At 38.7% G+C, this 27,733-nt stretch overlaps 1 protein-coding gene across 1 annotated transcript in view; it reads left to right on the top strand.

Annotated features, from left to right (window-relative positions):
* The first annotated feature begins 157 nt into the window (after nt 1-157).
* The window catches only part of NUP155 (nucleoporin 155), a 63,603-nt gene continuing 36,027 nt past the window's right edge, over nt 158-27,733 (top strand). The window contains exons 1-14 of the mRNA XM_066239976.1: nt 158-424; nt 1,683-1,820; nt 2,835-2,931; nt 3,866-3,936; nt 7,611-7,703; nt 8,452-8,618; nt 10,380-10,485; nt 12,080-12,153; nt 12,640-12,731; nt 15,485-15,582; nt 16,053-16,205; nt 18,272-18,372; nt 21,068-21,238; nt 23,114-23,224. Coding sequence (XP_066096073.1) covers nt 268-424; nt 1,683-1,820; nt 2,835-2,931; nt 3,866-3,936; nt 7,611-7,703; nt 8,452-8,618; nt 10,380-10,485; nt 12,080-12,153; nt 12,640-12,731; nt 15,485-15,582; nt 16,053-16,205; nt 18,272-18,372; nt 21,068-21,238; nt 23,114-23,224 — 1,629 coding nt within the window. The 5' untranslated portion in view covers nt 158-267. The remainder of the gene's footprint in view (nt 425-1,682; nt 1,821-2,834; nt 2,932-3,865; nt 3,937-7,610; nt 7,704-8,451; nt 8,619-10,379; nt 10,486-12,079; nt 12,154-12,639; nt 12,732-15,484; nt 15,583-16,052; nt 16,206-18,271; nt 18,373-21,067; nt 21,239-23,113; nt 23,225-27,733) is intronic.

The following is a 27,733-nucleotide window of genomic DNA, read 5'->3' as shown; positions in this document are numbered from 1 at the left end:
CCCAAGCCCCAGCCGCCCCTTCTCCGCCTCCCTCTCACTCGCGCCACCCTTAACGTCCAGGTCCCCTAACAGCTCCCCTCTCCCAACTCCAAAATGCAGTCCCCAGATTCCGCACCGCCGGCGCCGGAAGTGCGTCATGCAAACGCGCCGAGGCGCTCGTTTGGCGCGCGCGCCCTGAGCTGTGGATCTGAGCTAGTGTCTTGGGTTTTTGCTCCTTTCTCTTTGGCTTTTGACTTATCCCGGACGCTCGTGTCTCGGCTTTTCGCGATGCCGTCTTCTCATCTGGGCTCTGCGATGCCGGCCTCTACCTCGGCCGCATCCCTGCAGGAAGCTCTGGAAAATGCGGGGCGGCTCATCGACCGTCAGTTGCAAGAAGACCGCATGTATCCGGACCTCTCCGAACTGCTCCTGGTGTCTGCCCCAAGTGAGTGAGCGGTGCACGTTTGGGGACTCTGCTTTCTCAAGTCGAGAGGACTCTCGCCGAACGCCCCAACTAGATCCTCATCCCCAGGGTTGCATCTTGAAATCTAGGGCACTGTTTGCTACATTTTGAAGAGCGAAAAGGAGTCTATGTTCAGATTTTCCCCACTGTCCTCGTTTTTCTTCATTGCAGATACTTGCGAGGGTGGGAGTGAAGAGCAAACGCAAAAGAGGCAAAGACTCCAACTTTCCTGAGCTTCTCACTGCATCCAAATGTTTATCGCTAAAGCCGGATGGGAAGGATCGCCTGCCGCATCCTTGTTAATTGCTCATAGTTAATATTAGAGTAAAACAAACGGAAAAGCAAACGAAGTTGATTGGGAAGTTTACCATGTTCTCCCAAAGATATACTTTATTATGTATAGAGTGAGTGTAATATGAAGTGCTGGGACATGTTAAAAAGAACTGTCAGTGGAATAAAGGAACAGAACAGACATCAGCAACGATGATGGACAGGGAGGGTAAGGCAGAGGATGTGCCAGCAAGAGAAGTGGCTGGGAAATGTTTTAACAATTTTAAATTATGGCTGTTTAAAGCATATGGTATTGCATAAGTTGCTAGAAAAAAACAGTGACTTCTTTGTGAGCTGGAAATTGGAGAAAAGCAGAGAAGTGTAAGTAAGATAGAGACAAGATTTTTGGTGAGCAGGAACCAAAGTGAAATGACCAGAATAATGTGCAGTGGGAACGTGCAAGATACCTCTGATGATTTATAAAAATTGAGTAGGCCAGAGAATCAGAGAAAAGACAAGAACATAGCAAAGATAGGATTTGTTCCTGACAGCTTCTTACCAGTGGGCTGGTCTTACAAGAACCGAATGACCTATTGGCAGATCTTTTGAACAGAATTACTCACTTTGACTTCCTTAGGTTTGAGTCTTTAAGAAACAAATACAGTCCATACATTCTGGTCTTATATCATAGCTGACCCTAATCCTTCCTATCCACCTTTTCACATACCCACCTCTTCAACCTGTTTTCTATAAGAACCCTCTGCTTCAGGATTTTATTTTATGTGAACTCTTCATCATTTCTGAAATGTTTTTTCCTCCATTCCAGAAGATGGTCACTTCTCCCATGTGCCCTGACTGGGAATCGAACCTGGAACTTCTACATGCCAGGCCAACGCTCTACCACTGAGCCAACCAGCCAAGGCCATTCATTATTAGTTTAAAGTAAATGCTTCATTTTATTTTTTTGTAGATAACCCCACTGTTTCTGGCATGTCAGATATGGATTATCCTCTGCAAGGACCTGGTTTGCTGTCTGTACCCAACCTTCCCGAGATCAGTTCCATCCGAAGAGTACCTCTCCCACCTGAACTTGTTGAACAGTTTGGACGTATCCTATTACAAATGCTTTAAACATTTTTAATTGATATTCTCATTTTTATAATTCCTTTTTTGTGTTTAAAGGTTTTATTTAAAATGCATTTAAGTACATGGTTAGTTTTCCACGTGCCTAAAAAATTTCATGTGAAATTGAATGTTGAGGGCCTAGCCAGGTAGTTAGTCAGTTCGAGCAGTTTCAGTCCCCAGTCAAGGCACATACAAAATCCAGCCACTAGCTGCGAGAGGGGAAGAAAGAGAGAAGGGGGAGACAGAGGCGAAGAGAAGCAGATAGTTGCTTTTCCTGTGTGCCCTGACCGGGGATTGAACCCAGGACATCCACATGCTGGGCTGACTCTTCATCCACTGAGCCAGCTGGCCAGGGCCTAATCTTTGCCTGTTTTTAAGTTGAACTGTTTATAAGAGAATTTCAAATTGTCACCTAGGTCTGAATAGCATACTATATAGTATTGTATTTATTTTTAAAATAAATTTTCCCTGAAACCTATTTTTATTATTTTATTCATTGATTTGAGAAAGAGAAAAACAGATCTGCTCCTGCATGTGCCTGGACCAGATATCGGAACTGGCAGCTTGTGCTTCAGGACAGTGTTCTAACCAACTGAGCCATCCGGGCAGGGCCATGTGTTGTTGTTTTTTTAATTACTCTTGCTCTTTACAATTGAAAAAACTGGTTCAGTAAAACAGTTTTTTAATGTCAGAGTTCAGCTGATGTTATTCATAATCAATATTCTTTTTTTAAGATATCATTAATTTTAAAAAACTACTTTTTTATCCAGAACATATTTCAAGTGGGCAGATAGTGTTATTTAGAAATTATAAATTATAAGTCTGTCATACATTATTGCTTTCATTAGACTTAGTGGAAATTAAGGTATTTTATTTGCTTTTTCTATTAAAGAGTGGACAGGTCATGATTTTAATCATAAATATTATATCAAGCTCTTTAGAAGAAGTTTAAAATGGATGAGATGGAAATCTTTTTACTTAACACCCAATACCTCAGACATGCAGTGTAACTGCATGATGGGCGTGTTTCCCCCGATCAGCAGAGCCTGGCTCACCATCGACAGTGACGTCTTCATGTGGAACTATGAAGACGGGTACGTGTTGAAGGCTGGTATGCTTTAGCCCAGTTAGAATTTAGAATATCTTGATTGCACTCATTAGACATTGCTTGATTTATCTTTCATCCATCTAAAATCTAGGCCAGTGCTTCTCAATGTGGGTATCAATCACCTGGGGATAGAGTTAAAATAGGCAATCTGTTATAGCAGTTCTGATTGAGGTTCAAGGGTGCGTTTGTAACGAGCTCCTGGATGATGCTGCCCATCTAGGTACTACTCAGCATAGTAGGGGTCTAGGTCCCAGGCTCTTTATCCTGCAGTAAAGATAGTCTTAGTAATTCTTTGAAAGATGGTTTTACTCTTGATTTTGAGAGGATGTTTACTAAAGCTGGAGACAGTGAAACAAGGGAGGGCTTAGGGCAGAAGACTTAACAGGAGAGCCTAGGCAGGGATGCTTTGACTCTCTAGAAATGTGATAGGAAAGAAATGAACCTAGGAAGGACTGCTTTGGCCCACTGGAAAGTCAGAGAAGAGGGGCTTTGGAGACAGGGTCAGGGGGTTAGCCTGGGTTTTGTTGTTCCTGAGGTTCCCTTCAATGGATCACGGGTTTCAAATGTCTTTAGGATTACCTTACAACCACTGGTTGGGTTGCTCAGTGTTCCTGTTTCACTCCAGCTTTTGCTGCTTTGAGCCTGACTTTCTGAAAAAGTCCTCTACTTTCTTTTCCCTGTCCCCACAATAGATTACTGTAACCTGAGACTTGCAACCCGGAGGGGATGTTTAGAGTAAGGGGCAGCATTCCTGTTTTCCTGGTTTATGCTTAGCTTTAGGCGGGCCTCTTGCTGGGTGTTGGCACTGAAACAGTATGATTGCTCCTTTATTTGTCATGTTCTATAGTCTTAGAAGGAATTGTAAGATAAAACATGTTTTTCTCTATGTACAACATGTTTTTTTCTTCAACTATTGACAGAGGAGACCTTGCCTATTTTGATGGACTTAGTGAGACTATTCTTGCAGTGGGGCTCGTGAAACCAAAAGCTGGTAAGAAATAAAAATACAAGGATTATGTTTGTCTGCACACAGACTTCAAATGTTTTACTACTGACAACACAGTTTAAGTAGTTGAATTTACTGCTAAGGTTTTGTTTGAACTACTTTGAATTAGAAATCAAGTAATTAGGAATATTTAAGTTTACTCACTTTATGTAAAAACCATTTTGTCTTCAATTTTTTAGTTTTGATAGCTCAGGAAAGTGAGATAAGAGTTCAGAATAAATCTTAGAGAAGTCACAAACGTTTATTTTACAGTTCGACCTCATTGTGTTAGATCTTTTATCAAAGCTACTGACAAAGAGAATTGATTGATTTAAATTTAGTATGCATCTCTTGAATGTACCTTCCTACAAGAGGAAATAATAGACAAAATTCACTTGTTTGCAAGTTCTAAATAAAACATTTTTAAGGTAACAGCTGTTTTGAAATTATAATAATTCACTTAACATGCTACTTTATGCACTTTATGATTACTCTGGAAATATATTTGCTTTCCATAGAATTTCAAAAGCAGTCTTTACCCTGATGTATGTCTTATTGCTTCATTTATGTTTATTCATATAAAAGTCAATAGCTGCTCCTGCCCCCTATTTAATAAGTATAAATTATTCATTTAACACCCTTAGGTAGGCCAAATGTATATGCATACAGAGATGTCCATAATTATAAGATATTGTTTCCTTTGATTTCTATCACTGAAACACTATTTTAGGACTTAATAACAGTGATAATTATGTTGTTATAAAGTATTGCAGTCCGCGGGTTACATAGAGACACCAAGGCAGGGTACAGAAGAAATTTTAGGAGATTTATTAATTATCTGGCTAGCTGCATGGGGCACAGTCCCAAATCATGTAGGCTCTCATACAGTTCTGAGCCTCCTTTTATATAAAATCAAATACTTGTTGGGGTGGGTAAGGAGGGGAAGCATGGTGCAATAGTCAATTACTACCAAGCTACCAAGCTTACAACATTTAGCTATAGGAGCTATTAAAACGAAAAAGCATTCTTACACATCAAGACCACAAGATAACACAGTAGTGATAATTGTTTTACATACCCTGCAAAGACATTCCCAAATCGTCTTTTAGCTTAGGATAAGGAGAGAAGCTAAATGAAATTACCTTTGCTAAAAGTGTTGGGGCTAGCTTATTAGGAAACCTATTAAGCTAGTCCCCCCCTTGTTTAGTTTACAATTTCAAAAGGGATCGTTATTAGAAAGCATATACAGTGTTACAGAATGCAGGTTTTTCAAGCAAGGGGAGTGGGCTCATGATCCCTTTGTCTAGGCCAGCGGTCCCCAAACTATGGCCCCCCGGGCCACATGTGACCCCCTGAGGCCATTTATCCGGCCCGCTGCACTTTCGGTAAGGGCACTTCTTTCATTGATGGTCAGTGAGAGGATCATCCTGTGCTCCTGGAGTACTGTATGTGGCGGTGCGGAGAGTGAATCGTCGCTCACGTACAGCAGTACTTCCGGTGAGGCGGGATGCACACGTCACGGCTCCGGAAGCACATCATATCACTTGTTACGGCTAGCAGTAACAAATAGGGAACTGGATATTGACCATCTCAGTAGCCAAAAGGCCCATAGTTCCCATTGAAATACTGGTCAGTTTGTTGATTTAAATTTACTTGTTCTTTATTTTAAATATTGTATTCCCGTTTAAACTTTAAAATAAGATATGTGCAGTATGCATAGGGATTTGTTCATAGTTTTTTTTGTAGTCCGGCCCTCATATGGTCTGAGGGACAGTGAACTTGTCCCCTGTGTAAAAAGTTTGGGGACTCCTGGTCTAGGCAGTGGTAGTCAACCTGGTCCCTACCGTCCACTAGTGGGCGTTCCAGCTTACATGGTGGGAGGTAGCAGAGCAACCAAAGTATAAATAAAAAGAGATTTAACTATAGTAAGTTGTTTTATAAAGATTTATTCTGCCAAACTTAGCAAAAATCCGACATAAGATACTTGGTAAGTAATTATTATTATATGCTTTAACTTGCTGTAACTCTGCTTTATAAATTTTATAAGGTAAAGTTACTTCCCACTTTATAAATCATCATTACTGTGGAACCGGTGGATGGTTAGAAAATTTTACTACTAACAGAGATACAGAAGTAGACAGTAGGTATAAAAAGGTTGACTACCCCTGGTCTAGAGGTATACGTTACCCTCCGGACTCCAGGAGGAAAGAAAGAGTTAGAATCAGTGTAGGAATTTTTAATTAAGATAGGTAAACATTGTCTCCTATAAAGGATCTTGAGAATGGGGAAGAGGAAGTTTTCAGGAAGTTTTATCTTCTTTGCTGTCTAGCAAGTAGTGGCCTCAATCCTTCCAGAGAACTGTAGTTAAACTATGATTAGTTACTAACTTTTGGCCCTTTAATCTCTTTCTCTAGGATTTTTTTTCTCTTCAGAAAGGAGGGGTAAAGGGGCCTGACTCTTCCTTTTAAAATACTAATGTTAACAATTTTTGCAATTCCTTGGCACCTTATCACAATGTTTAGTATCTCACATCACACCATACATTTCAAGTTAAACAATACTTTGGTGTGCATTGAAAAAAGTGCTTAGTAATGTCCCCTGTGAAACTGTAAACTATCTGGTTTTGATATATAAACTCATTTGGGAAATTCATTGATACATAAACTCATTTCTGTTTCTATCAGTTTGACTACTCCAGGTACCTGATATAAGTGAGATTATATAATATTTGTCTTTTTGTCACTGGTTTTTTTCATTCAGCACAATGCCCTCAAGGTTCATAAGTTGTACTGGGTCAGAATTTCCTTTTTTTTTTTTTTTTTCTTTTTTTGTATTTTTCTGAAGCTGGAAACGGGAGAGACAGTCAGACAGACTCCTGCATGCGTCCGACCAAGATCCACCCGGCACGCCCACCAGGGGCAATGCTCTGCCCCTCCGGGGCGTTGCTCTGCCACGACCAGAGCCACTCTAGCACCTGGGGCAGAGGCCAAGGAGCCATCCCCAGCGCCCGGGCCATCTTTGCTCCAATGGAGCCTTGGCTGCAGGAGGGGAAGAGAGAGACGGGGGGGGGGGGGGGGGGGGGGGTGGAGAAGCAAATGGGTGCTTCTCCTATGTGCCCTGGCCGGGAATCTAACCCGGGTCCCCCGCACGCCAGGTCGAAGCTCTACCGCTGAGCCAACTGACCAGGGCCCAGAATTTCCTTTTTTAAAAAGGCTGAATAGTATTTCATTTGGTGTGTGTTTGTGTGTGTGTGTGTGTGTATACATCATATTTTGTTTATCAGTTCATCTTTTGATAGACACTTGGGTGGCTTCCACCTTTTGGATACTGTGAATTATGCGGCTATCAATGTGGGCATACTAATAGAAGTCTTTATATAAATATATCAATAAGTCTAAGCTATTTTGTAATATAACACTGATTTTAAATGGCATTAAATACTGAAGTGTTTATTTCCTAAAATGGTTCTTTTCTACTGTCCATTTTTTTTCTACTGTTCATTTTTTTAAATGATCATAGGTAGTAATATTTTAACGTCAAAATGAACTAAATTAGGTTTAGACTTTTCGTATACTTGTTAGTCGCTCGCTCATTGGATTGGTGAAACCTTATTCTACAAATGCTGAAATACCAATATTTTTTGGAAAAATAATCCCACACCCATGTCTATTTCATCTTAGGTATCTTTCAACCTCATGTACGACACCTCCTGGTTTTGGCAACCCCTGTGGATATAGTGATTCTTGGACTCAGCTATGCTAATTTGCAAACAGGTATAGCAACCCACGTGTTGTGTATTTTAAAATAAAATTATGTTGGTGAGTTTAATACTATAAAGTTTCACTGAGTTGACTATCCAAGCTATTTGCTTATAGAAAAAAATTTTCCCTATAGCTATGGTATCATTCAGGATCATCGCTCTACCAAAAAAAGGATTTTGAACGTATTTACCCTACTAACGTGCACATTTTAAATGTGTGATAAAAGGGAGGGTATATTGTAGAAGAATAGTCCATGCTAGTGAGATTTTCAGTAATGACTCCAACTTTGTTTCTGAATGTTTGAATGGACTGTTTAACATGGAACACTGAAATGTAATACATTATTTACATTTAAGTAAGAAACCCTCAGTGTATTACAAGTACATTCATTGCTTTCTTTTGCATTGTTTTGGGTGAAATAATGTTGACTCGGTGACTCAGATTAATTATTATTACTACCACATTCTTAGGTTCTTTTCCAAAATTTAAAAATTTGGGTTTTTTAATTGATATGTTACACTGCTACATGTTATACATTATAATTATATATTTTACAAATCTATTTTAGGTTCTGTTTCACATGAATTATTACACTGTATCAGACTTTTTAGAGTAATTTTTAAATGTATGTTATAGAAGCTTTTGAGTATGTCAATAAGAATGCAGTAAAAATATCAGTTCTGAATATAATACAGTGATTATTTCAAACTTTAAAAAGCTGATAAACTGATTCTTGTATTCTTCCTTTTTTAAAAAAAAGGTTCTGGAGTTCTTAATGACAGTATATGTGGTGGGATGCAGTTGCTCCCAGATCCTTTGTATTCTCTTCCCACTGATAATACTTACCTTTTGACGATAACTTCCACCGATAACGGCAGGATTTTCTTGGCTGGAAAGGATGGCTGCTTATATGAAGTCGCCTATCAGGTAAGTCTGGCCTTTATAAACATTTTATCTCCCTTTTGATGAAGTAGGAATGGGTTTTGTTTTTGTTTTGTAATTATAGAAACACATTAACATATTCTTATACTGAAGTATTCAGACATACAGTTAAAGCCATACTCCTGCAAAGCCACACCATGCCTACAAAACCCAGTCCTCTTTCCAAAGATAACACCCATTATCAGTAATGAGTATGTCCTTGTAGAACATGATGCATACATTAATGAGTCCCTCAAAATACATCTAGAAATATCTTTTTATATATCTTTATGTGTGTATACACATACACACATGCATAGTGTATTTTTGTGCATGTTTTTACTCGAATTATTGCTTATGTTTTGTTCTCAAATTGCCTTTTCATTTAACTACGTCTTGAAGTCTTTTCCTGTCAGTATGTGTTAGACAGGTATATGTTAGATTTGGTGATTGCTGTATAGTTTCCATGAAACAGTTATATATGGTTTACTTAATAATTTCTTGCCTAATGGACATCTAGGTTTTCAGTTTTTCTGTTTACAAATAAAGCTATAGAAAGTGTTCTGCAGGCCTCCTTGCATATGATATGTGTATAGTCTTAGAAGTCTAATAATTGAGTTATAATGTATATATGTTTGAAATTGTGTTCAATGTTTTCATATATCCCTACAAGAATTTTACGCTCTGAACAGACATCTGTGGACATATTCCAGCCACAGTCATTCTCACTAACACTGATATTACCCAATTTACTAATTTTGGCCAATCTGATGGAGGGTCTTTTGTTTGTTTGTTTTTTAAATAACTGAGTTGATATTTTTTCACGTATTTATTGGTCATTTATGTTTTCTCTACTCTGAAATGCCTTTTTGTGGCAGAACTAGGATTAGAACACGGGTCAGCTGTGGGGTTTTTTTGTTGTTGTTGTTTTATAGGGACAGAGAGTCAGAGAGAGGGATAGACAGGGACAGACAGACAGGAACGGAGAGAGACGAGAAGCATCAATTATCAGTTTTTCTTTGCGACACCTTTAGTTGTTCATTGATTGCTTTCTCATATGTGCCTTGACCATGGACCTTCAGCAGACCGAGTAACCCCTTGCTCGAGCCAGCGACCTTGGGTCCAAGCTGGTGAGCTTTTTCTGCTTAAACCAGATGAGCCCGTGCTCAAGCTGGTGACTTCGGGATCTTGAACCTGGGTCCTCGGCATCCCAGTCCAACGCACTTTATCTACTACGCCACCGCCTGGTCAAGCTCAGCTGTTTTTTTTTTTATGTTACATTTATACCTCTTCTTGCAGAGTTTCTCTTACCTTTGTTCTTACTGGAAAATGGTTTTGCATGGGCAAACTCAGTCAGTGCGGAGAAGATTGTAGGTTATGATGGTGATAGCTGCTCTTGTTAACATTTCCTTTCAGCAGAAGTAACTCGGTCCTGCATACTTTGGGCACTTATGAACTCTGCTTAGTGTATTCCTTATACTTTGAAATAGTTTTTAAGAGAAAATACGAGATCACTAGCATAGTACTACCAAGTTTCTGATGTCAACATAGCTGATTTCATTGCAGGCAGCAATTTAATTATAGCTAATTACATGTTCTATTTTTTATTACAGGACTAAACACAGTCCTTGCTTTTGAGTAGTATATCTTTATTTACAGTTATTGGCATTTCACAAAGATTTGAGGATTTTTGTAAATACTAGTATACAAGTTGCCTATGATGGAGGTACCTACATTCACAAGTTCTCTCAATTTTTTCCTTTTAAGGCAGAAGCAGGTTGGTTTAGCCAAAGATGTAGGAAAATCAACCATTCAAAGAGCTCACTTTCTTTTCTTGTTCCATCATTTCTACAATTTACATTCTCAGAAGATGGTAAGTAGCAAACAATACATTTGGTAAACATAAATTTTTAACAGGTTGACTTAACATTTTCTTGAGAAATTCTCATTCTTAACTAAGTTTGTCTTATTAAATACCTGTGTTACATATTTATAGGGTCTCTTAAAGGAAGAGGGATTAGAAAACAGAAACAATGTAGGTTTATTTCCAAGTTCCTATAAATGTAGCATCACAGCACATGAGTCTAAAACAGCTACACATGAGTTATTAAAGCAAAACACGAGCATGTGTGGGAACTAGTCTGACATCTACATGTTTTGCCTGGTTTAGAACAAGTTCCCAGCATAAAATGAATGTATATGAGTTTTTAATAAAATGAGAGAAGCCCTGGCCGGTTGGCTCAACGGTAGAGCGTCGGCCTGGCGTGCGGGGGACCCGGGTTCGATTCCCGGCCAGGGCACATAAGGAGAAGCGCCCATTTGCTTCTCCACCCCCACCCCCCACCTTCCTCTCTGTCTCTCTCTTCCCCTCCCGCAGCCAAGGCTCCATTGGAGCAAAGATGGCCCGGGCGCTGGGGATGGCTCCTTGGCCTCTGCCCCAGGTGCTAGAGTGGCTCTGGTCGCGGCAGAGCGACCCCCCAGAGGGGCAAAGCACCACCCCCTGGTGGGCAGAGCATCGCCCCTGGTGGGCGAGCCGGGTGGATCCCGGTCGGGCGCATGCGGGAGTCTGTCTGACTGTCTCTCCCCGTTTCCAGCTTCAGAAAAATACAAAAAAAAAAAAAGAAAAAAGAAAAAAAAAAAGAAAATGAGAGAAGCAGGTGGAATAATTTTAAAATGTTTCAGTGAAATAAGGTAAATTAATTTTAAAAAGTTATGGCCTCACTAAGCGGTTGCACAGTGGATAGAGTGTTGGACTGCGGCACGGAGGACCCAGGTTCGAAACCCCAAGGTCGCCAGCTTGAATGTGGCTCATCTCGTTTGAGCAAAGCTCACCAGCTTGAGCCCAAGGTCGCTGGCTTGAGCAAGGGGTCACTGGGTCAGCTGTAGCCCCATGGTAAAGGCACATATGAGAAAGCAATCAATGAACAACTAAGGTGCCACAATGAAGAATTGATGCTTCTCATCTCTCTCCCTTCCTGTCTGTCTGTTCCTATCTGTCCCTCTATGTCTCTCTGTCTCTGTCACAAAAAGTAAAAAATTTTAAAAAGTTATGACTTATATAAATGTTTCAATTCACATAGTGAATTATTAAACTAAACTGGCAGTTTCTTGAAGGAATCCATTAAGTATAGTTATTTCATGTGTTTCTAGCCTATAGCAAACATTTGTTAAATGTTTGTTGAGTGACCAAACAATCTAGAACTTGTTTATGGTTTGGCTTAAAATTTAGAGGACAGGTTAACTTCTTTTTTCATGTTCTCAACCTAGTCACAGTATTTATATGTTACTTTTTTTTTTTTAATTATTCTTGGCTTTGTTCTTACACAAATAACTTAGAACTTTCTACAAAGCAAGAGGAAAGTGCCTGAATGCAAAGATGCCACTTTCTAATTTAGCAATTTTAATTTGTTTTACGTTTACTGTATTTGGTTTGTTGATCTTTAGTGGTTTTTTAATTTGTCTTTCAGATCCTATTGTTCAAATTGCAATTGATAATTCTAGAAACATTTTATATACACGATCTGAGAAAGGAGTAATACAGGTAACTATTAATATTATACTACCATATAAGGTGGGAATAGCACCCCTGTTTTTAAAGAAAAAGATTCAGTCACTCTTAGACTTTTTTTGTGAATTGTGTGCTTTGTAAGAAACATCCAAACTTCTTAGGGCCCTTTTCTAAATAAAATTTTAAATCTGTAAATGTTTTGATACCAAAACAGAAAGATTTCTAAAAACAGCAGTCTATTTAATAAACTTGTATTAAAATGTTAATTTTGGCCCTGACCAGATAGCTCAGTTGGTTAAAGCATCATCCCGAAACACAGAGGTTGCGTGTTTGATCCCTGGGCAGGGCACATACAGGAACAGCTCAATATTCCCTTTCCCACTCCCTCCCCCTTCCCTTGTTCTGTCTTCCTTCTTCCTCTCCCTCCCGTGCCCTTCCTCTCTTCCTCTCTCTCTAAATGAATGAAATATTTTTTGAAAAGTATAGTCAAGTTTCAGTGACTACAATTTTTTATTACAGGTTTATGATTTGGGCAGCGATGGACAAGGAATGAGCAGAGTTGCTTCGGTGTCACAGAATTCTATTGTCTCCGCTGCTGGAAACATTGCCAGGTAATATGTGATTTATTGTGGGACATCTCATGTGCGGGCGAACTTTACTAAAGATGAGGAGGGTGACGGAAATGATACTGTAAGTTGTGTTTGAAATACAGCTGCTAGGGACTCTTATTCTTATGTTGGAGGTTCTAAAAAGGAGGCAGACTGGTTTTACTGTGTAAAGTGCAGCTGAACATGTATTTTTCTTTGAGACTTCAGGTGGTGTAGGTAGGCCTTACAGGTGTTTTATCTAGGAAACTGCGTGCCTGCGAGCTCCCCTCAGCAACTGCTCCATCTTTGTAGTAGGCCTGCACGGTGTAAGTTATTGATCTGATAATTGATGCGAGTGCATTGTGGAAATGCAGAACTCTGTAGTTGTGTTGTCTGCATTGTATTCTTTTTTTCTGTTTTTAATTTTCGTAGGAGTTTATTTGAGCCAGCATAACATATGCTGGGGAGCGAGATCTCAAATGTTCCTCACATTGTCTTCTTATAAACTAAAAAACATTGTGATTTGCCTGAAGTCTGGCTCCTAAATAAATGCTGGAAGCCAAGCTAGAAGCCGTCTTATGACACAGTGATCTGCAGTTTACTTCTGGTGCAACTGATTTAACTCAGCTACAAGAGTCTATTCTCATAGCGAGAGCCTCAAATTTTCAGCCTCTGTTATCCTTTGGTCCTGTATTATTCCTTGCTATATGCAGATAACCTAGTGAAAAATCAGTATGTTTTCTTTGCCCTTAAGTGACCAAAAAAATTCTCAAGACAGATAATCTACAACAAAGGGTTTCATTTTCTTCCCCCAACTTTTTTTGGAAAATTTTAAAACCCACAAAAAAAATTGCCTGACCTGTGGTGGCACTGTAGATGGAGCGTGGACCTGGAATACTAAGGTCACTGGATCAAAACCCTGGGCTTGGCTGGTCAGGGCACATGTGAGAGTTGATGCTTCCTACTCCTCCCCCCTTCTCTCTCTCTCTCTCTCTCTCTCTCTCTCTTTTCTCTTGAAAATGAATAAATAAAATCTTTTAAAAAAAACCCACAGAAATATTAAAGTGTAGCGTGGTAGAAATAGGTGTACCCTTTATCTAAATTTATCAATTAACAGTTTGCCTCATTGGCTCACTCTGTCAGCAGCCATTTGAAAAGTTGCAGAAGTCATGACTTTTGTCTTTAAATTTTTCAGTTCCATCTCCTAAGTTGCATAACACAATACCAATTCCACACCTTAAAAATTAAGAATTTTGTAACATTATCTTATAATTATTAGTTCATATTAAAATTACTTAATAGTTCCAAAAATTCTTTTTACCAATTTTTCATTTCATGTTTTTCCAGATTCAGTCAGAGCTCATTGGTCATTAGTTTTGTTTTGTTTGTTTGTGTTTTTCTGAAGTGAGAAGCAGTGAGGCAGAGAGACAGACTCCCGCATGTGCCTGACTGAGATCCACCCAGCAAGCCCACCAGGGGATGATGCTCTGCCCATCTGGGGTATTGCTCCATTTCAACTGGAGCCATTCTAGCTCCTGAGGCAGAAGCCATGGAGCCATCCTCAGCACCCGGGCCAACCCTGCTCCAGTGGGACCTTGGCTGCGGGAGGAGAAGAGAGAGACAGAGAAAGGAGAGGGGAAAAAAGGAGAAGCAGATGGGCTCTTCTTCTGTGTGCCCTGGCCAGGAATCGATCCTGGGACTTCCACACGCCAGGCTGACACTCTACCGCTGAACCAACCAGCCAGGGCTACTTTTTTTAATATAGATCAGAACTTCCATCACCTTTTTCTTTAAAATGTTGACATTTGGGGGGAAAGGGCAATAATTTTCTAAATGTCTTTATTTTCTCATTAGATTCAAGATATCTTTTAGCTAATGTTACAGAGGTAATGTGGATTCTGTAGCATCACATCAGAATGCACATAATACCAGTTCCTACCTTTGAACAGTTGGTGAAGGTGGTGTTCACCAGATCTCTTCGTTATAAAGGCTTATTTTTCCTCCTATTTTATTAGTGTTAATTTTTATAATGATAATTTGATGCTCTGAGAACATCTTGTTCCCCATTAGCCATTTACCCTATATACATTTATACATTTAGTCTTCCTTATGGTCTGGAAAAATGTTACTCTTAACAATATTAATGAATGTGACCCTGGCCGATTGACTTAGGGGCAGAGCATCTGTCTGGTGTGTGGAAGTTCTGGGTTCGATTCCTGGTAAGGGCACACAGGAGGAGTGACCATCTGCTTCTTCATTCTTCCCCCTTCTCTCTCTCTCTTTCTCTTCCCCTCCCTCTCCCACAGCCATGGCACGATTGGTTCCAGCACATCTTCCCAGGCACTGAGCATAGCTCCATGGAGCCTCCACCTCAGGTGCTAAAAATAGCTCAGTTGCAAGCATGGCCCTAATGGGAGTTGCTAGGTGGATCCCAGTCTGAATGCATGTGGGAGCCTGTCTATCTCCCCTCCTCTCACTTGGAAAAGAAAAAAAGAAGTATTAACTAATGTAAACCGGTGGTTTTTAACCACCAGTATACTAGGAGGACTGGCACCAGACCAGCAGTTAAAAACCAGTTATGTAAGCAACACACATTCAAGAGGTTTTGCCAGTTCCTGCTGCTATTTTGTGTTACTTTCCTTAGAAGTTAGTAGTAAACTATTTCAGCATATTTTAACATGTAAAATTGCTGAAGGAAAATTTTTCTTAGAAATTAATAGACATGTTTTAAAAATACACTAGGTGTTTTTTTGGGTTTTTTTCCTTTTCTTTTTTAGGACCATAGATCGTTCTGTTTTTAAACCAATTGTTCAGATAGCAGTGATTGAAAATTCTGAGTCTTTGGACTGTCAGCTATTGGCTGTCACCCATGCTGGTACGTTATTCTATTTATATGTGCTATTCCTTTTATAACTTTTAATAATCTTGGAATTTTATGATTAGAAATATATGAGAAATTTTTACTTTCTGTCAGTTAGAAAGCCATACTAATAATTTATAAAATGCGGAGTTCGGGAAATTGGAGGGTCCTCAGTCGTGTGGATGTAAAGGCAGGCCCAGAAGCCACGGGCGCCAACCCCCGGTGCCAGAGCCGGGACGGGAGCACAGGCTCCCACGCTGGTAGTTGCGGTTCTTTTTGCCAAAATCTGTTGATTCACCTCTGAATTTTACATGATACAGTCGTGGAAACCCACTTCTGGAGGTGCCTGGTAATTTAAGATCAGTCAGAGAAGTGCTGGGTGGCTTTAGCAGAGGTCTGGATTTCTCTTTGAAATTGATTTAATTACACATGTACCTGATTCTTTTATTTTCCGTGACTGATTTGTAATTTTACCCCGTCATCAGGTGTACGGTTGTATTTCAGCACCTGTCCATTCAAGCAGCCATCTGCACGACCCAATACACTGACACTGGTTCACGTCCGCTTACCTCCCGGGTTCTCAGCATCCTCAACAGTGGAAAAGCCTTCAAAGGTGCATAAAGCTCTCTACAGTAAAGGTAAGTTCTGAAATACTGTCATATTGAAGATTAGATTTCTAAAATTATTAAAATTAGAATGTAATTGAAGGCATTTCAACATAAAGGGATTTTTTTCCACTAAAAGAATGTTTTGGTTTCTTATCCAGGAACTATTTTTATGTTGATATTGTATTTTAAGCATTGTCAGTGGGTAAGTATATAAAAACTATAGTAACTTTTAAATATAGAAGTTCTTTTTAAATATAAAAATACTTTTAAATTGTTTTAATTTTAGATGTTATTAGCCTTATGTATATAAACTCACTGGTCAAAATTAGTGTTATATCCACTGTAATAGCATCCGAACTCTCTTCCTTCAGTGTCGTTAGGAGAACTCAAATGACTTTCCTGATTCATACCTGCTGGGTCACCATCTCTATGTATGTGAAGAGTTTTTTGTGGAAAAATTTGAAATCTTACTGACAAAAAAAGTAAATTCTAGTTAAACATCCCATGATGAGAAAGCTTTTGTAAAATCTTTGTTTTGATTTTCTAATTATTCTGAAACCTTTTCTATGTAAGTAAAAGGAGAGGAGACAGTGAGACAGACTTCCACATGTGCCCCAGTCTGAATCCAGATCCCAGCAACTCCCATCTGGAGCCAATGCTCAAATGAATCAAGCTATTTTTGGGGTCTGAGGCTGATGTGCTCAGATCATCTGAGCTATCCTCAGTGTCTGGGGCCAATGCTAGAACCAATAGAGCCACTGGCTGTGGGAGAAGAAGAGGGAGAGAGGTAGGAGAAGATGAGGGAGAGAAGCAGATAGTCACTGCCCTGACCAGAGGTCGAATCTAGGACATCCATATGCTGGGCTAATGCTCTATCCACTGAGCAAGTAACTGGTCAGGGCCTGTTTTCACCCTTAGATTTAGGACTTTAATCTATTTTGATTTAATTTTTTGATATCATGTAAGGGAGGGGTCTGATATAATTTTTGCATGTGGACATCGAGTTCCCAGCACCATTTGCTGAAGAGACTAATCTTTCCCCTTGAATTATCTTGGCATTATTGTCTCAGATGAATTGCCCATAAATATATGGGTTCTAGATGCTCAGTTTTATTCCCTTAGCCTATATGTCTGTTCTTATGCCTGTCAGTATGAAATACTGTTGTTTTGACATAATTGATTAGTTTGTCAGTTTTTTCCAAAACATCAGGTAGGATTTTGATAGATGAAAATTTAGATCAACTTGGGAGGGTATTGCTTTTTTAATAATATTGTCTTCAAATTCATGAACATGGTATATCTTTTTATTAAATAGACCTTTAATTTCTTACAGTATATGTATATTTTACTGTGTATGATTCTTGCACTTCTTAAATATGTTCCTAAGTATTTTTTTTACACTATCATAAATAGAATTAAGCTTTTAAAGCTAGAAGTGTATTGAGGAAAAAATAGTATGGTTTTAATTATCTTCATGTTGTAATCAAATTGAAGTTTTTCAAACTTTTATATGGTAAATTTTAAGAAACCTTTTTCTGTTGCCTTGGTACAAATTGCTCTCAGTTTTTCACAAGCTGGTTATACATTTTATTAATTACAGTCCCATCAGAGAAAACTATCCAGTGAATTTAAGATTGACATCAATAAAGTCATTATAAACAAAGCAAATTAGTGAGAGGAGCTGGAATTGAGCACAGGAGACCATATTTCACAATCAAATTGTAATATCAGCTTAGGTGTTGCTGAGATAATGCTTTTATAGTATATTTATCACTGCCTTTACACTGCGAACTTCGTCATTATTTGTGATACATTTGAATTAACCAGTATACGAACTCCTATTTCATTGAATATTAGCTGTCATTGATTGTAAGTCACAATATTTTTTATATGTTAAACATGTTTTTTTGCAGTCAGTAATAAAACTGAGAAATCATTGATGGCAAAATATAGCCTAACTTTAGAAATGGGGAAGTGTGAAAAAGTAACTTGTTTACCTATAACAGTGCTAAATGTATTTTAATATTAATAATAGTGTTAAGATTATTTGTGATGCATATTATTTGGCATCAAGTTTTTATGTATTAAACTTTTAGGAATTCTACTGATGGCAGCCTCAGAAAATGAAGATAATGACATTTTGTGGTGCGTCAACCATGATACATTTCCTTTCCAAAAGCCAATGATGGAAACCCAGGTGAGTCATCCTGAGAATTGTAAAGAACTGTTTGTATAATCTTAAGTGAAGAAGAAAATTTTAAGAAGTTTCACCTTCTGATTTATTACTATTTGCTTCTAAAAATCTTGTATAATTAGAAATCACATTGAAATAATGTGTATCCTATTAATTTCTTTGTTTTTCCTCTGTGAGGTTAGAAGTCATGGTAATCATTAAAAATATCTTTTACATAAACATTAAAACCCTTATGGAATGTTTTTTCATGTACCTGAATATGCTTGTATCTTTTCTGAAATTATCTTTCTCCCATTTAAATGTGTGTTTTTAGTTATTATGAGGTTATCCATTTTAATTATGACTTAGTTATTATTCTAATGAGTTCTTTTAATTTATAATTCTGCCTAAATTAAAAAAAAATTTTTTTAATTCATTATTTTGAGAGAGAGAGAGAGAGAAGCATCAACTTGTTGTTTTGCTTAGTTCTATTTAGTTGTGCATTCATTGATAGCCTCTTGTATGCCCTGACCAGGGGTCAAACATGCAACCTCTGACATTCCTTGTCAATACTTTATTTATTGAGCCACCCAACCAGGGTAAAACAATTTCCTAGTTATAGAAATTTTCAAACACAAGAGTAGAAAAAATGGTAGCTTGAATCCCACATTAGCAAAATACCAACATTTTCCCTGTCTTGTTTTCCTCTCTCTTTCCTACATAATCAAATGCACGCACACAAACACAATTATGTTTTAAAAGGGAATACCACTTCATATTCCATGAAGTCAGTGCAGAGGTTCTAGGTGGGGAGTGCAACCCTGGCTGTCTACCCCAATCCCACGCCTGGTTGCCCAGCCCAGCCCATGAGGACCTAAGGAGGAGGCCAGCGCCCCCAAGGGTATGGCCAGAAGAAACCATCTGCTCCATCCCCTTGGGGTCCCTGTCCTACCCCATCTGTCCTCCTAGATGCCACCTGTCCCCAGGAGGTGCTGATCAAACCAGATAAACCAACCCCACTAGGGTGTAAATGTCTGATACTCTTTGGAATCATTTCTTTAAAGGCATTTTGGTTCCAACTGTCACTGGTTAGGGTGAGTGGGAAAAGGTGTGTAGACGAGAGGGTGAAGAAGCCAAGCCCTATGGTGGGTGCATGGCTTGACAGGGCTCCTCCGAGTTTCTGGGGCAGAAGTAGGAGGTTGGTATGGAGGAAAGGCACACCTTTCTCAAATTCGTTTCTTCATTCTTTGGACTTCACTGAGCACCTACTGTGTGTCTCATGTTGTGATAGACTGAGGATTCAGAACTTATAAATCCTGTCCTAATGGGAGTACATTGTTGGGATGTAGGTTTCAGTTGGCTCAGTGCTGTGGCTCGGAGGACTTAATGTGTCTCTCTGGCCCTCAACTGTCTGTAATAGTCATGATAGCACCTACCACTTGGGGTTCCTGTGGGTTTAAATAAGTTCATGCAGATAGCACTCAGAACACTGCCTGGTGCATAGGAAACGCTCAGTAAAGTCAACTTTTGTTTTTTTATGCAAATACTATACATCATATTTCCTTTGGATAGTACTTGAGTTCTCCTCAAGCAAGTATGGAGTTTAAAAAAAAAAAACACGAAAAACCACATAGCCTGACCTATGCTGGTACAATGGGTAAAGCATTCGACCTGGAATTTGCCAGTTCAGGACCTCAGGCTTGCCGGTCAGTTACATATGAGAAGCAACTACTACCAGTTTATGCTTCCTTCTCCTCCCCCTACCTTTCTCACTCTATTCTCTCTATGAAATCAATGAATTTAAAAAATCTTAAAAAAAACAAACCATCAAATATAGTCTATGAACTTGAACCAAATTCCAGTCTCCCAGAAACAGACCTAAAAGACATTGGGACAAAGGGGAAAATCAATATTTGTGGCATTAGACTAGAGAATTGTTAATATTCTTAAGTGTTATAATGGTGTTATAGTTATATAAGAAAACATCCTTATGTTTAGGAGAGGCATGCAAAAATATACTGCTCACAAAAATTAGGGGTATTTTAGCACTTCATATTTATTTTTTAAATATCCCCTAATTTTTGTGAGCAGTATATTTAGCAGTGCCATATCATATCCATAACTTTAAAATGGTTCAATAAAAGAAAAAATATATTGAAAGGAAGAAAGCAAATATGGCAAATGCTAACAATTGTTGAATCTAGCTAGGTATTGGGCATATGGACATTTATTGTACTTTTAACAATTTTGGATGCTTGAAATTTTTTATACTAAAAGTATTTTAGAAAATTGAAACACTTTTTTTTTTAAAGAAATAGCTTAGAGAAGCAAATATAACTTCAGAAGGAAGCAGAAATCTACATATCAGCAAAATACAAGCACTGAACCTACTAGTGTAGACCAGTCTGTCCTGAAAACATAGTAGAAGATAGTCTGTCTTTGTTTATAGAAAGAACTGTAATTCCAGCAAATACTATTTATAGTTTATCTTAGGAAAATTCTATCTTTATTCTTTGGTATGGATAGATTATTTATTATGGAAGATGCCGAATTGCAAGAAGAGACAGTAGAAAATTAAATACAGACTTGAAAATATTTGTTAATGTATTAATTTATTAGTCTATACTTAGCGATGAAGTCTGTATACATTTTTCTTTTTAAAGGTTGTCCTTTATGTAACTTCAGTAATATTAGTATAAAGAGTTTCTTTCTTATATAGATGACGACCCGTGTTGATGGACATTCCTGGGCTTTTTCTGCAATAGACGAATTGAAAGTAGATAAAATAATCACACCCTTAAATAAGGAACACATTCCGATAACTGACTCTCCAGTGGTTGTACAGCAGCACATGCTGCCGCCCAAGAAATTCGTACTGCTCTCAGCACAGGTAAGGACATGGTCTGTTAAGGTGGAGACAGAAAGAGAAGCAATATTTAATGTTTCTGTATTCTGTGATAGTTGCTCAGTAGAGACATTTACTTACGTACTTAGGGATGTTTCCTCTTAAAACATTCTTAAGAAAGAAATAGTTTGTAAGTCCCCAAAATTCAACAAAGAGAACGTGTTCTTTTTCACACTTAAAATTTTTCTAATGTAACTTTATCAGTGGTGTTCAGCAGCACAAAATAAATAAAATAAGCTAAGTTTATTTCATATTCTCACTTAAATTACTTTAAATTTTTATCTTTAAATTATTTTTTGAATAGTAATGCATTGACAAAATTCAAGTGATATAACAAAGTAAAATCTCCCTCTGGTTCAGGTCCCTTCCCTCCCGACCCCAGTGTCACCAGCATCTGTGTGTCTTTCCAGAGATATGTAACAGATCCACAAACAATACAAATATATTTCTGAACAAATGGTGGCATGTTATATGCACTGTATTATACTTTGCGTTCTATATTTCAAAAATGTTATGGAGCTCTTTTCCGTATCATTATATAAAGACTTCATCATTCTATTTTATGTTTGAAAGTTACTCCTTTATATGGATGTACTATTTTAACTAGGCCCCTATATAGGGTCATATTTTCCTGTTATAAATACTTCTGCAACCTTCTGCATGTGTCATCTTGCATGTAGACTTGCACCTGCTGGCCAGAATATGTACATCTATCCTTGGGATAGGTATTGCCAGTTACCCTGTGTACATACATACATGCATTTGCTGCTGGTGCTTGGTGAGTGGCTGTTTTCATACATCCTGCCCAAGTGCAGTGTGCCAACTTGTTAATAATGAGAGTGGCTGTTTTTTAACTCCTTATCTTTCTGTGAACTCTCTTCTGTTTTATACCTACATTTTTATTGAACTGTATTTTTTTATTTAATTTATAGAAATTGTGTATCAAGTGAACTTTTTGTAATTTTAGCTTCATATTTTTTAGAGTTTGTCATTTGATTTTGTCTATTCACATTTTTCCAATATGGAGAAATTTATAAGTAGTAGAAATTTGCAAGTTATCTTTAGGATTTATGTGATAGTAAAAAATTTCTCATGCTGAGATTCATAAAAAAATTCACTGTTTCTTTTAATACTATTATTGTTTTATTTTTGTCCTTTAAATCTTGGATCTGTTTAGAATTTATCCTGGTGTAAGGTATGAATAAGGACCCAACTTCATTTCTTTTTTAAATGAACATAGTGTACCAACATGATTAATGGATAATATAACGTTAATCTTCAGCTCTTATCATAGTCTAAATTTTAGTATTTACTTGACTCTTATTTCAGAATTTTCTAAATTTAAAAAAGAAAACACTGACCCCTGCAAAAATAAAAAAAGTTACTTAAAAGGGCTGACTCTCTTTAGTAAAAGGCGAAAGATTTATACAAAAGGGGCTGACTCTCTTAGACATAATATTTGATAAACCTTTATCTTATGTATGGTAATAGCACATACTGTACTAATCTAGTTTGTGTCTCACAGAGCAGTGTTTGTTTTTCCCCCAGCACCATATATTGAAGAGGCTTTCTTGTATTTTTTGGCTCCTTTGTTGAAGAGTGTTTGTCCATATGTGTGTGTGTGTGTGTGTGTGTGTGTGTGTGTGTGTGTGTGGTTTTCTTTCTAGGCTCTTGATTCTGTTCCATTGGTCTGTCTGTCTGTTTTTCTGCCAATACCATGCTGTTTTGAATTTCATGGCTCTGTAGTATAATCCTTTTGTTCATTGGATTTTATTAAATAATTTAAGAGGGTCAGTTGTTTTCTAGCTAAACTTGGTTAAATGTATTATTCACATTTTGTTTTGTTTTTTAACTTCTTAGGGGAGTCTTATGTTTCATAAACTTAGACCAGTAGATCAACTGAGGCATCTGCTTGTGAGTAATGTGGGTGGAGATGGAGAAGAGATTGAAAGATTTTTTAAATTACATCAGGTAATTATTTATATTTTTTTCTAATGTGATAATTTAAACAATGGAACAATGAGAAAGATGGCTAAATTTTATATGTTAGGACCAAAAATACTTTAATTAATAGGTAATCTTACCAATCTTCCTTTTTTTTACATTAACCATTATATATGTACTGGTATTTGGGAGTTGTAGTAATTCACTCTAAAGCTTGCAGTAAACTCAGAATTTTCTTTTCTGTTGTTGATGAATTCTTATTATAGTGTACTAGTAAGAGTCTGCTGTTCAAATTATATGATAAGTGCATTTTTATTAAAAAAAAACACAAAATATTTATGGACAAATACTGTTTAAAAATTTTTTTGCTTAATAACCTCAGGGGAAAAGTGGAGGCAGTAGTGACAGGAACATGAGCATTTCAAAGCTATGACTAGAAATTGCCACAAACCAGTGCGACTAGTAATTCCATGTCCTCAGTGGGAACAGCACAGAATTAAGAAAATTGGCTTAGAGAAAAAGGATGGGCTCAGGAGGTCTCTTTGCAATGCAAGAGATAGTGTGCAAAAAGCAAAGCTCCATTCCCTAACCTGCTTTATTTATAGGGCAAAGTAAGACCATTAGCAAATCAAAGAGATCATTAAAGCAAAGTCACATTTTCAAGGTATCCCAAGAATTCTCCCAAGTGCATAAAACCTTCACCATATATAACATCTTAACTTCACAAGACAAAGGATAAAAAGAAACTTGCCTCCAGTCTTTCCGAGTGACTGGGGGTAGGACTAGTATAAACAATCCAGCACCATAGCTAACATAAAGGTGTGGAAAAAAATAGTCTTTAGTAACTTCACAGAACAAATGAGGTAGGGGGTTGGGCAGACTGTCAGCTTACTGCCAGTTGTCCACACCTCTGTCTCCCCAAAATCTAAACTGCAAAAACCCTGTTGGCTTTCAGTCCCCAACAAATCCCCCTTTTCTACTTTTTAACTTTAATTCGTATGCTGTGATTTATACTCATCTGATTTCCCATGTTCCGATGTGGAGGCAGACTGGAAAAATATAAAATAAACACAAATTAAAATAGCCAATACTAACAGATACCAAAACAAGTGACTTAATACAATGAAAGGATTAAAGCCTTTTAGGTTATCAAGCAAATTCTTAGCTAATCAGCAGGATGTAAAATAGAACCTTTGCAGTTTTGAATGTCCTTAATATGTTAATGTAATTTCACCAAGTCCATGTTGACACATCACCACGCTACATTATCTGTAAATGCAACCTAACCCCACTTCAGTATGAGAACTGTCCCAAGGAGCAGGAGTCACACACATTCAGGAAAAGTCCACAAGGCACTGGAACTGTTGTCACATTTCCATACTCTGCAGCTAGCATCCAAGTCCCAGTGACCACTGCTAGCACATTAAGCTTTTGCCTCAAGCTGAATGTCAATACTGGATCTCTGGCAATGATTCAGGTAGACTGGAAGGGCCATCTGCAGCATGTATGGAGACAGAGCTTCTGTTTTCTTTAACCTGTAGAGAGGAACCCAGTGGGCCTTTTCCTGGAGTTTTGTAGCCATGGGTTGGTCAGGAGAACCTTGGGATACACTATGCTAGGTGGTGGAAGGAAATTCGTAGAAGTGGGCAAAAAAGAGAGAGAGAGAGAGAGAGAGAGAGAGAGAGAGAGACTCCGAATTTGGAAAGTAGGTCCTAGCCTAAAATAGGCATGGGACATTGAGGCAGGAGGAGAAAAGAGTGTGTAAAGGAGACACTATGTATTAAGGCAATGTATCCATGGAAAGCAAGGAGAAAAATAAGACCATCAACACCCACAATAGAGATCTTTGAGGGATGAGTAGAACCCGAATATTCGGGCAAGGCAGAGTAAGTGGCCCTTGTCTCTATATGAAATGCGATCAGCTTACCTGCTACTTGGATGTTTACCCTAGGCTTGTCCATGGCACGGTGACGTCAGATGGGGCCAGTGGCCCTGGGTACCTTCAGTCTTCAATGGCAAGTCTCAGCTGGGCAAGGTTAGGTCACAGGTGGCTGGAGCAGGACTGGAAGAGACTGAACCCTCCCTGGGAGGAGCAAGGGGGCAGCCTACCTTCCAGTGTCCCTTTTTCCACAGCAGTGGCATGGCCCTGGCAAGGGCCAAGAAGCCAGGCAGGCTTTAGCCCAATGACCTTCCTTTCCACTCTTGAAGCAGGGCCCTGATGGAGTCTTATGAGGCCACTTAGGGGTGTTAGAGCCTTTAAGAGTGTCTGCTATTTCGTCTGATCTCTTTGGGCTCTGTATGCCTTTTCCTATTCCTCTTGGTCATTATAAATCTTGTTGAAGGGCTTGAGGATCCTTCTCTATCTATATAAACTTTCTAGGTATATCTGGAGCTGATTGGAAAAAGACAGGACAGCGTTATCAGCTGGATCAAATGAAGGAGGGTAGGAATTTTGCAGGAGAAAGAGGTTTGGAGTGTGCTAAGAGGATTTGATAGATGGAATGGGTTTGACAGAGAGAAGGACAAGAACATAGTAAAATAAGCCTTATACAATTGTTCTTGTGAAGTGAGTCTCTTATCCTGGCTCATGGTGTCTTACCAAATGTTCAGGAACCCACCGAGGAGCTTCAGCAGACCTAGGAAAAACACACACATATCCTCGGTCCCATAAGAGAACAGAGTCTGGCCCTTGTCAGATTTCCTGTGAGTGGGTCCCTCCATCGCACTTCAGGGAAGGCTTTTCTTGTTGGGTTCTAGAGTTTCTGGGCCACTGAATGGCCCTGTACATCAGTATTCAAAAATTTTTTAAAGTAAAAATTGTGATAAAGATTTGCAGGAGATCCAGGGCATGACTTCCCCTTTTTTATTTTTTATATAATTGACCTTTAAGTGTTTGCTGGGCATGCTTTATAATGCCTTGACCCTGAGGATTGTAAGGAAATACCTGTCCCCAGGTTAATTCCAAAAGTCTGACAAAATGTAGTAAATGCTTTTCTAAGTAACACTCCCATATTTTTCCAAACATTTCTATTCCATTAATTATCAGACAATCTAGAGAGCACATAAGGCTGAAAAAAATCTGATATGACCTTCGTTATATTATACCTATTGTAAAAAATAAACTTCGACCTTTGTTAGGGAAATTTACCTTGCCCCAAGACTGCTTCATGAGTGAGTCAAGAGAAAAAAATCCATCAGTGTTGCTTAGCAGTAACAGATGCATCAGCTCAACCAAATTAGCAAGTCTTTAGGATCCACATTCCATTTTATTTAAATTTAAATGAGCACTCCTTACAAGTTCCGGTTTAAAAAAATGTAGGGCCCTGGCCGGTTGGCTCAGCGGTAGAGCGTCGGCCTAGCATGCGGAGGACCCGGGTTCGATTCCCAGCCAGGGCACACAGGAGAAGCGCCCATTTGCTTCTCCACCCCTCCACCACACTTTCCTCTCTGTCTCTCTCTTCCCCTCCCGCAGCCAAGGCTCCATTGGAGCAAAGATGGCCTGGGCGCTGGGGATGGCTCTGTGGCCTCTGCCTCAGGAGCTAGAGTGGCTCTGGTCGCAACATGGCGACACCCAGGATGGGCAGAGCATCGCCCCCTGGTGGGCAGAGCGTCACCCCTGGTGGGCATGCCGGCTGGATCCCGGTCGGGCGCATGCGGGAGTCTGTCAGACTGTCTCTCCCTGTTTCCAGCTTCAGAAAAATGAAAAAAAAAAAAAAATGTAGGGATGAAACCATTTTATTTTTTCAATATTAGAGTTGGCATTTCCAATTTTTGCATGCAAGAACTTAACTCAGGCCTTAAAAAGAGACACATTTTAGACAACATTAAACAAAGACTAAACAGAAACAAGAATCAGACAAACTGGAGAGAAACCCAGGATTTCAGAGCACTACCCGATTAGAAAGATGCCTGCCTGATCTTAGGGCATTTTTTGAGAGGCACGAAAGATAGATCAGACTAATCAGAACTTTCTTGAGAAAAATCTTGGTGGCTGCAAGAAAATTTTGTAGACAGATCCACCTTGGGTCCCTCATCCAATTTCGAGACAAGAAACAAAATGGTAAGTTCAGAGGATTGTAGCTAAAACAAAGAAACAATAACAGGAAAAGTAACTTTTCTAACACCTGAGTCTCCTATTCATTATTAAATTTTATTAGCTGCTGCAACTGACAATTCAGGTTGACTATGCTGAGATTTCTCTACCTCAATTTTAGCTGAGTGGCAAACTGAGTTGAGGAGGCCAGGGAAGGCTCCATTGATTGTTTCCCTGAATCACCTGCCCTTCAGCAGTATACTTAGATTTACATTCACTTGCCCAATGGTTTCTTCTCCTGCAGCGTGGGCATAAGTCCGGAGCTTTAAGACTTGGCTGCCCTTGAAGAAGAGGCTACATCTGGGGGGAGTAGGGCAATTTCTAGTAAAATGTCCTAAACCTCCACATCAGAAACAAGATCCACTGGCAGAAGTATTTCCCTGACCTTTCTTTCGTTTGTTCTGTCATTTATCAAAGTATTGTCTTGGAAGCCTCCCCTGAAA

Source organism: Saccopteryx bilineata, chromosome 1, assembly GCF_036850765.1.
Source record: "Saccopteryx bilineata isolate mSacBil1 chromosome 1, mSacBil1_pri_phased_curated, whole genome shotgun sequence".
Lineage (NCBI taxonomy): Eukaryota > Metazoa > Chordata > Mammalia > Chiroptera > Emballonuridae > Saccopteryx > Saccopteryx bilineata.
The sequence above is the reverse complement of the archived record's forward strand: the minus strand, read 5'-3'. Positions and strand labels throughout refer to the sequence as shown.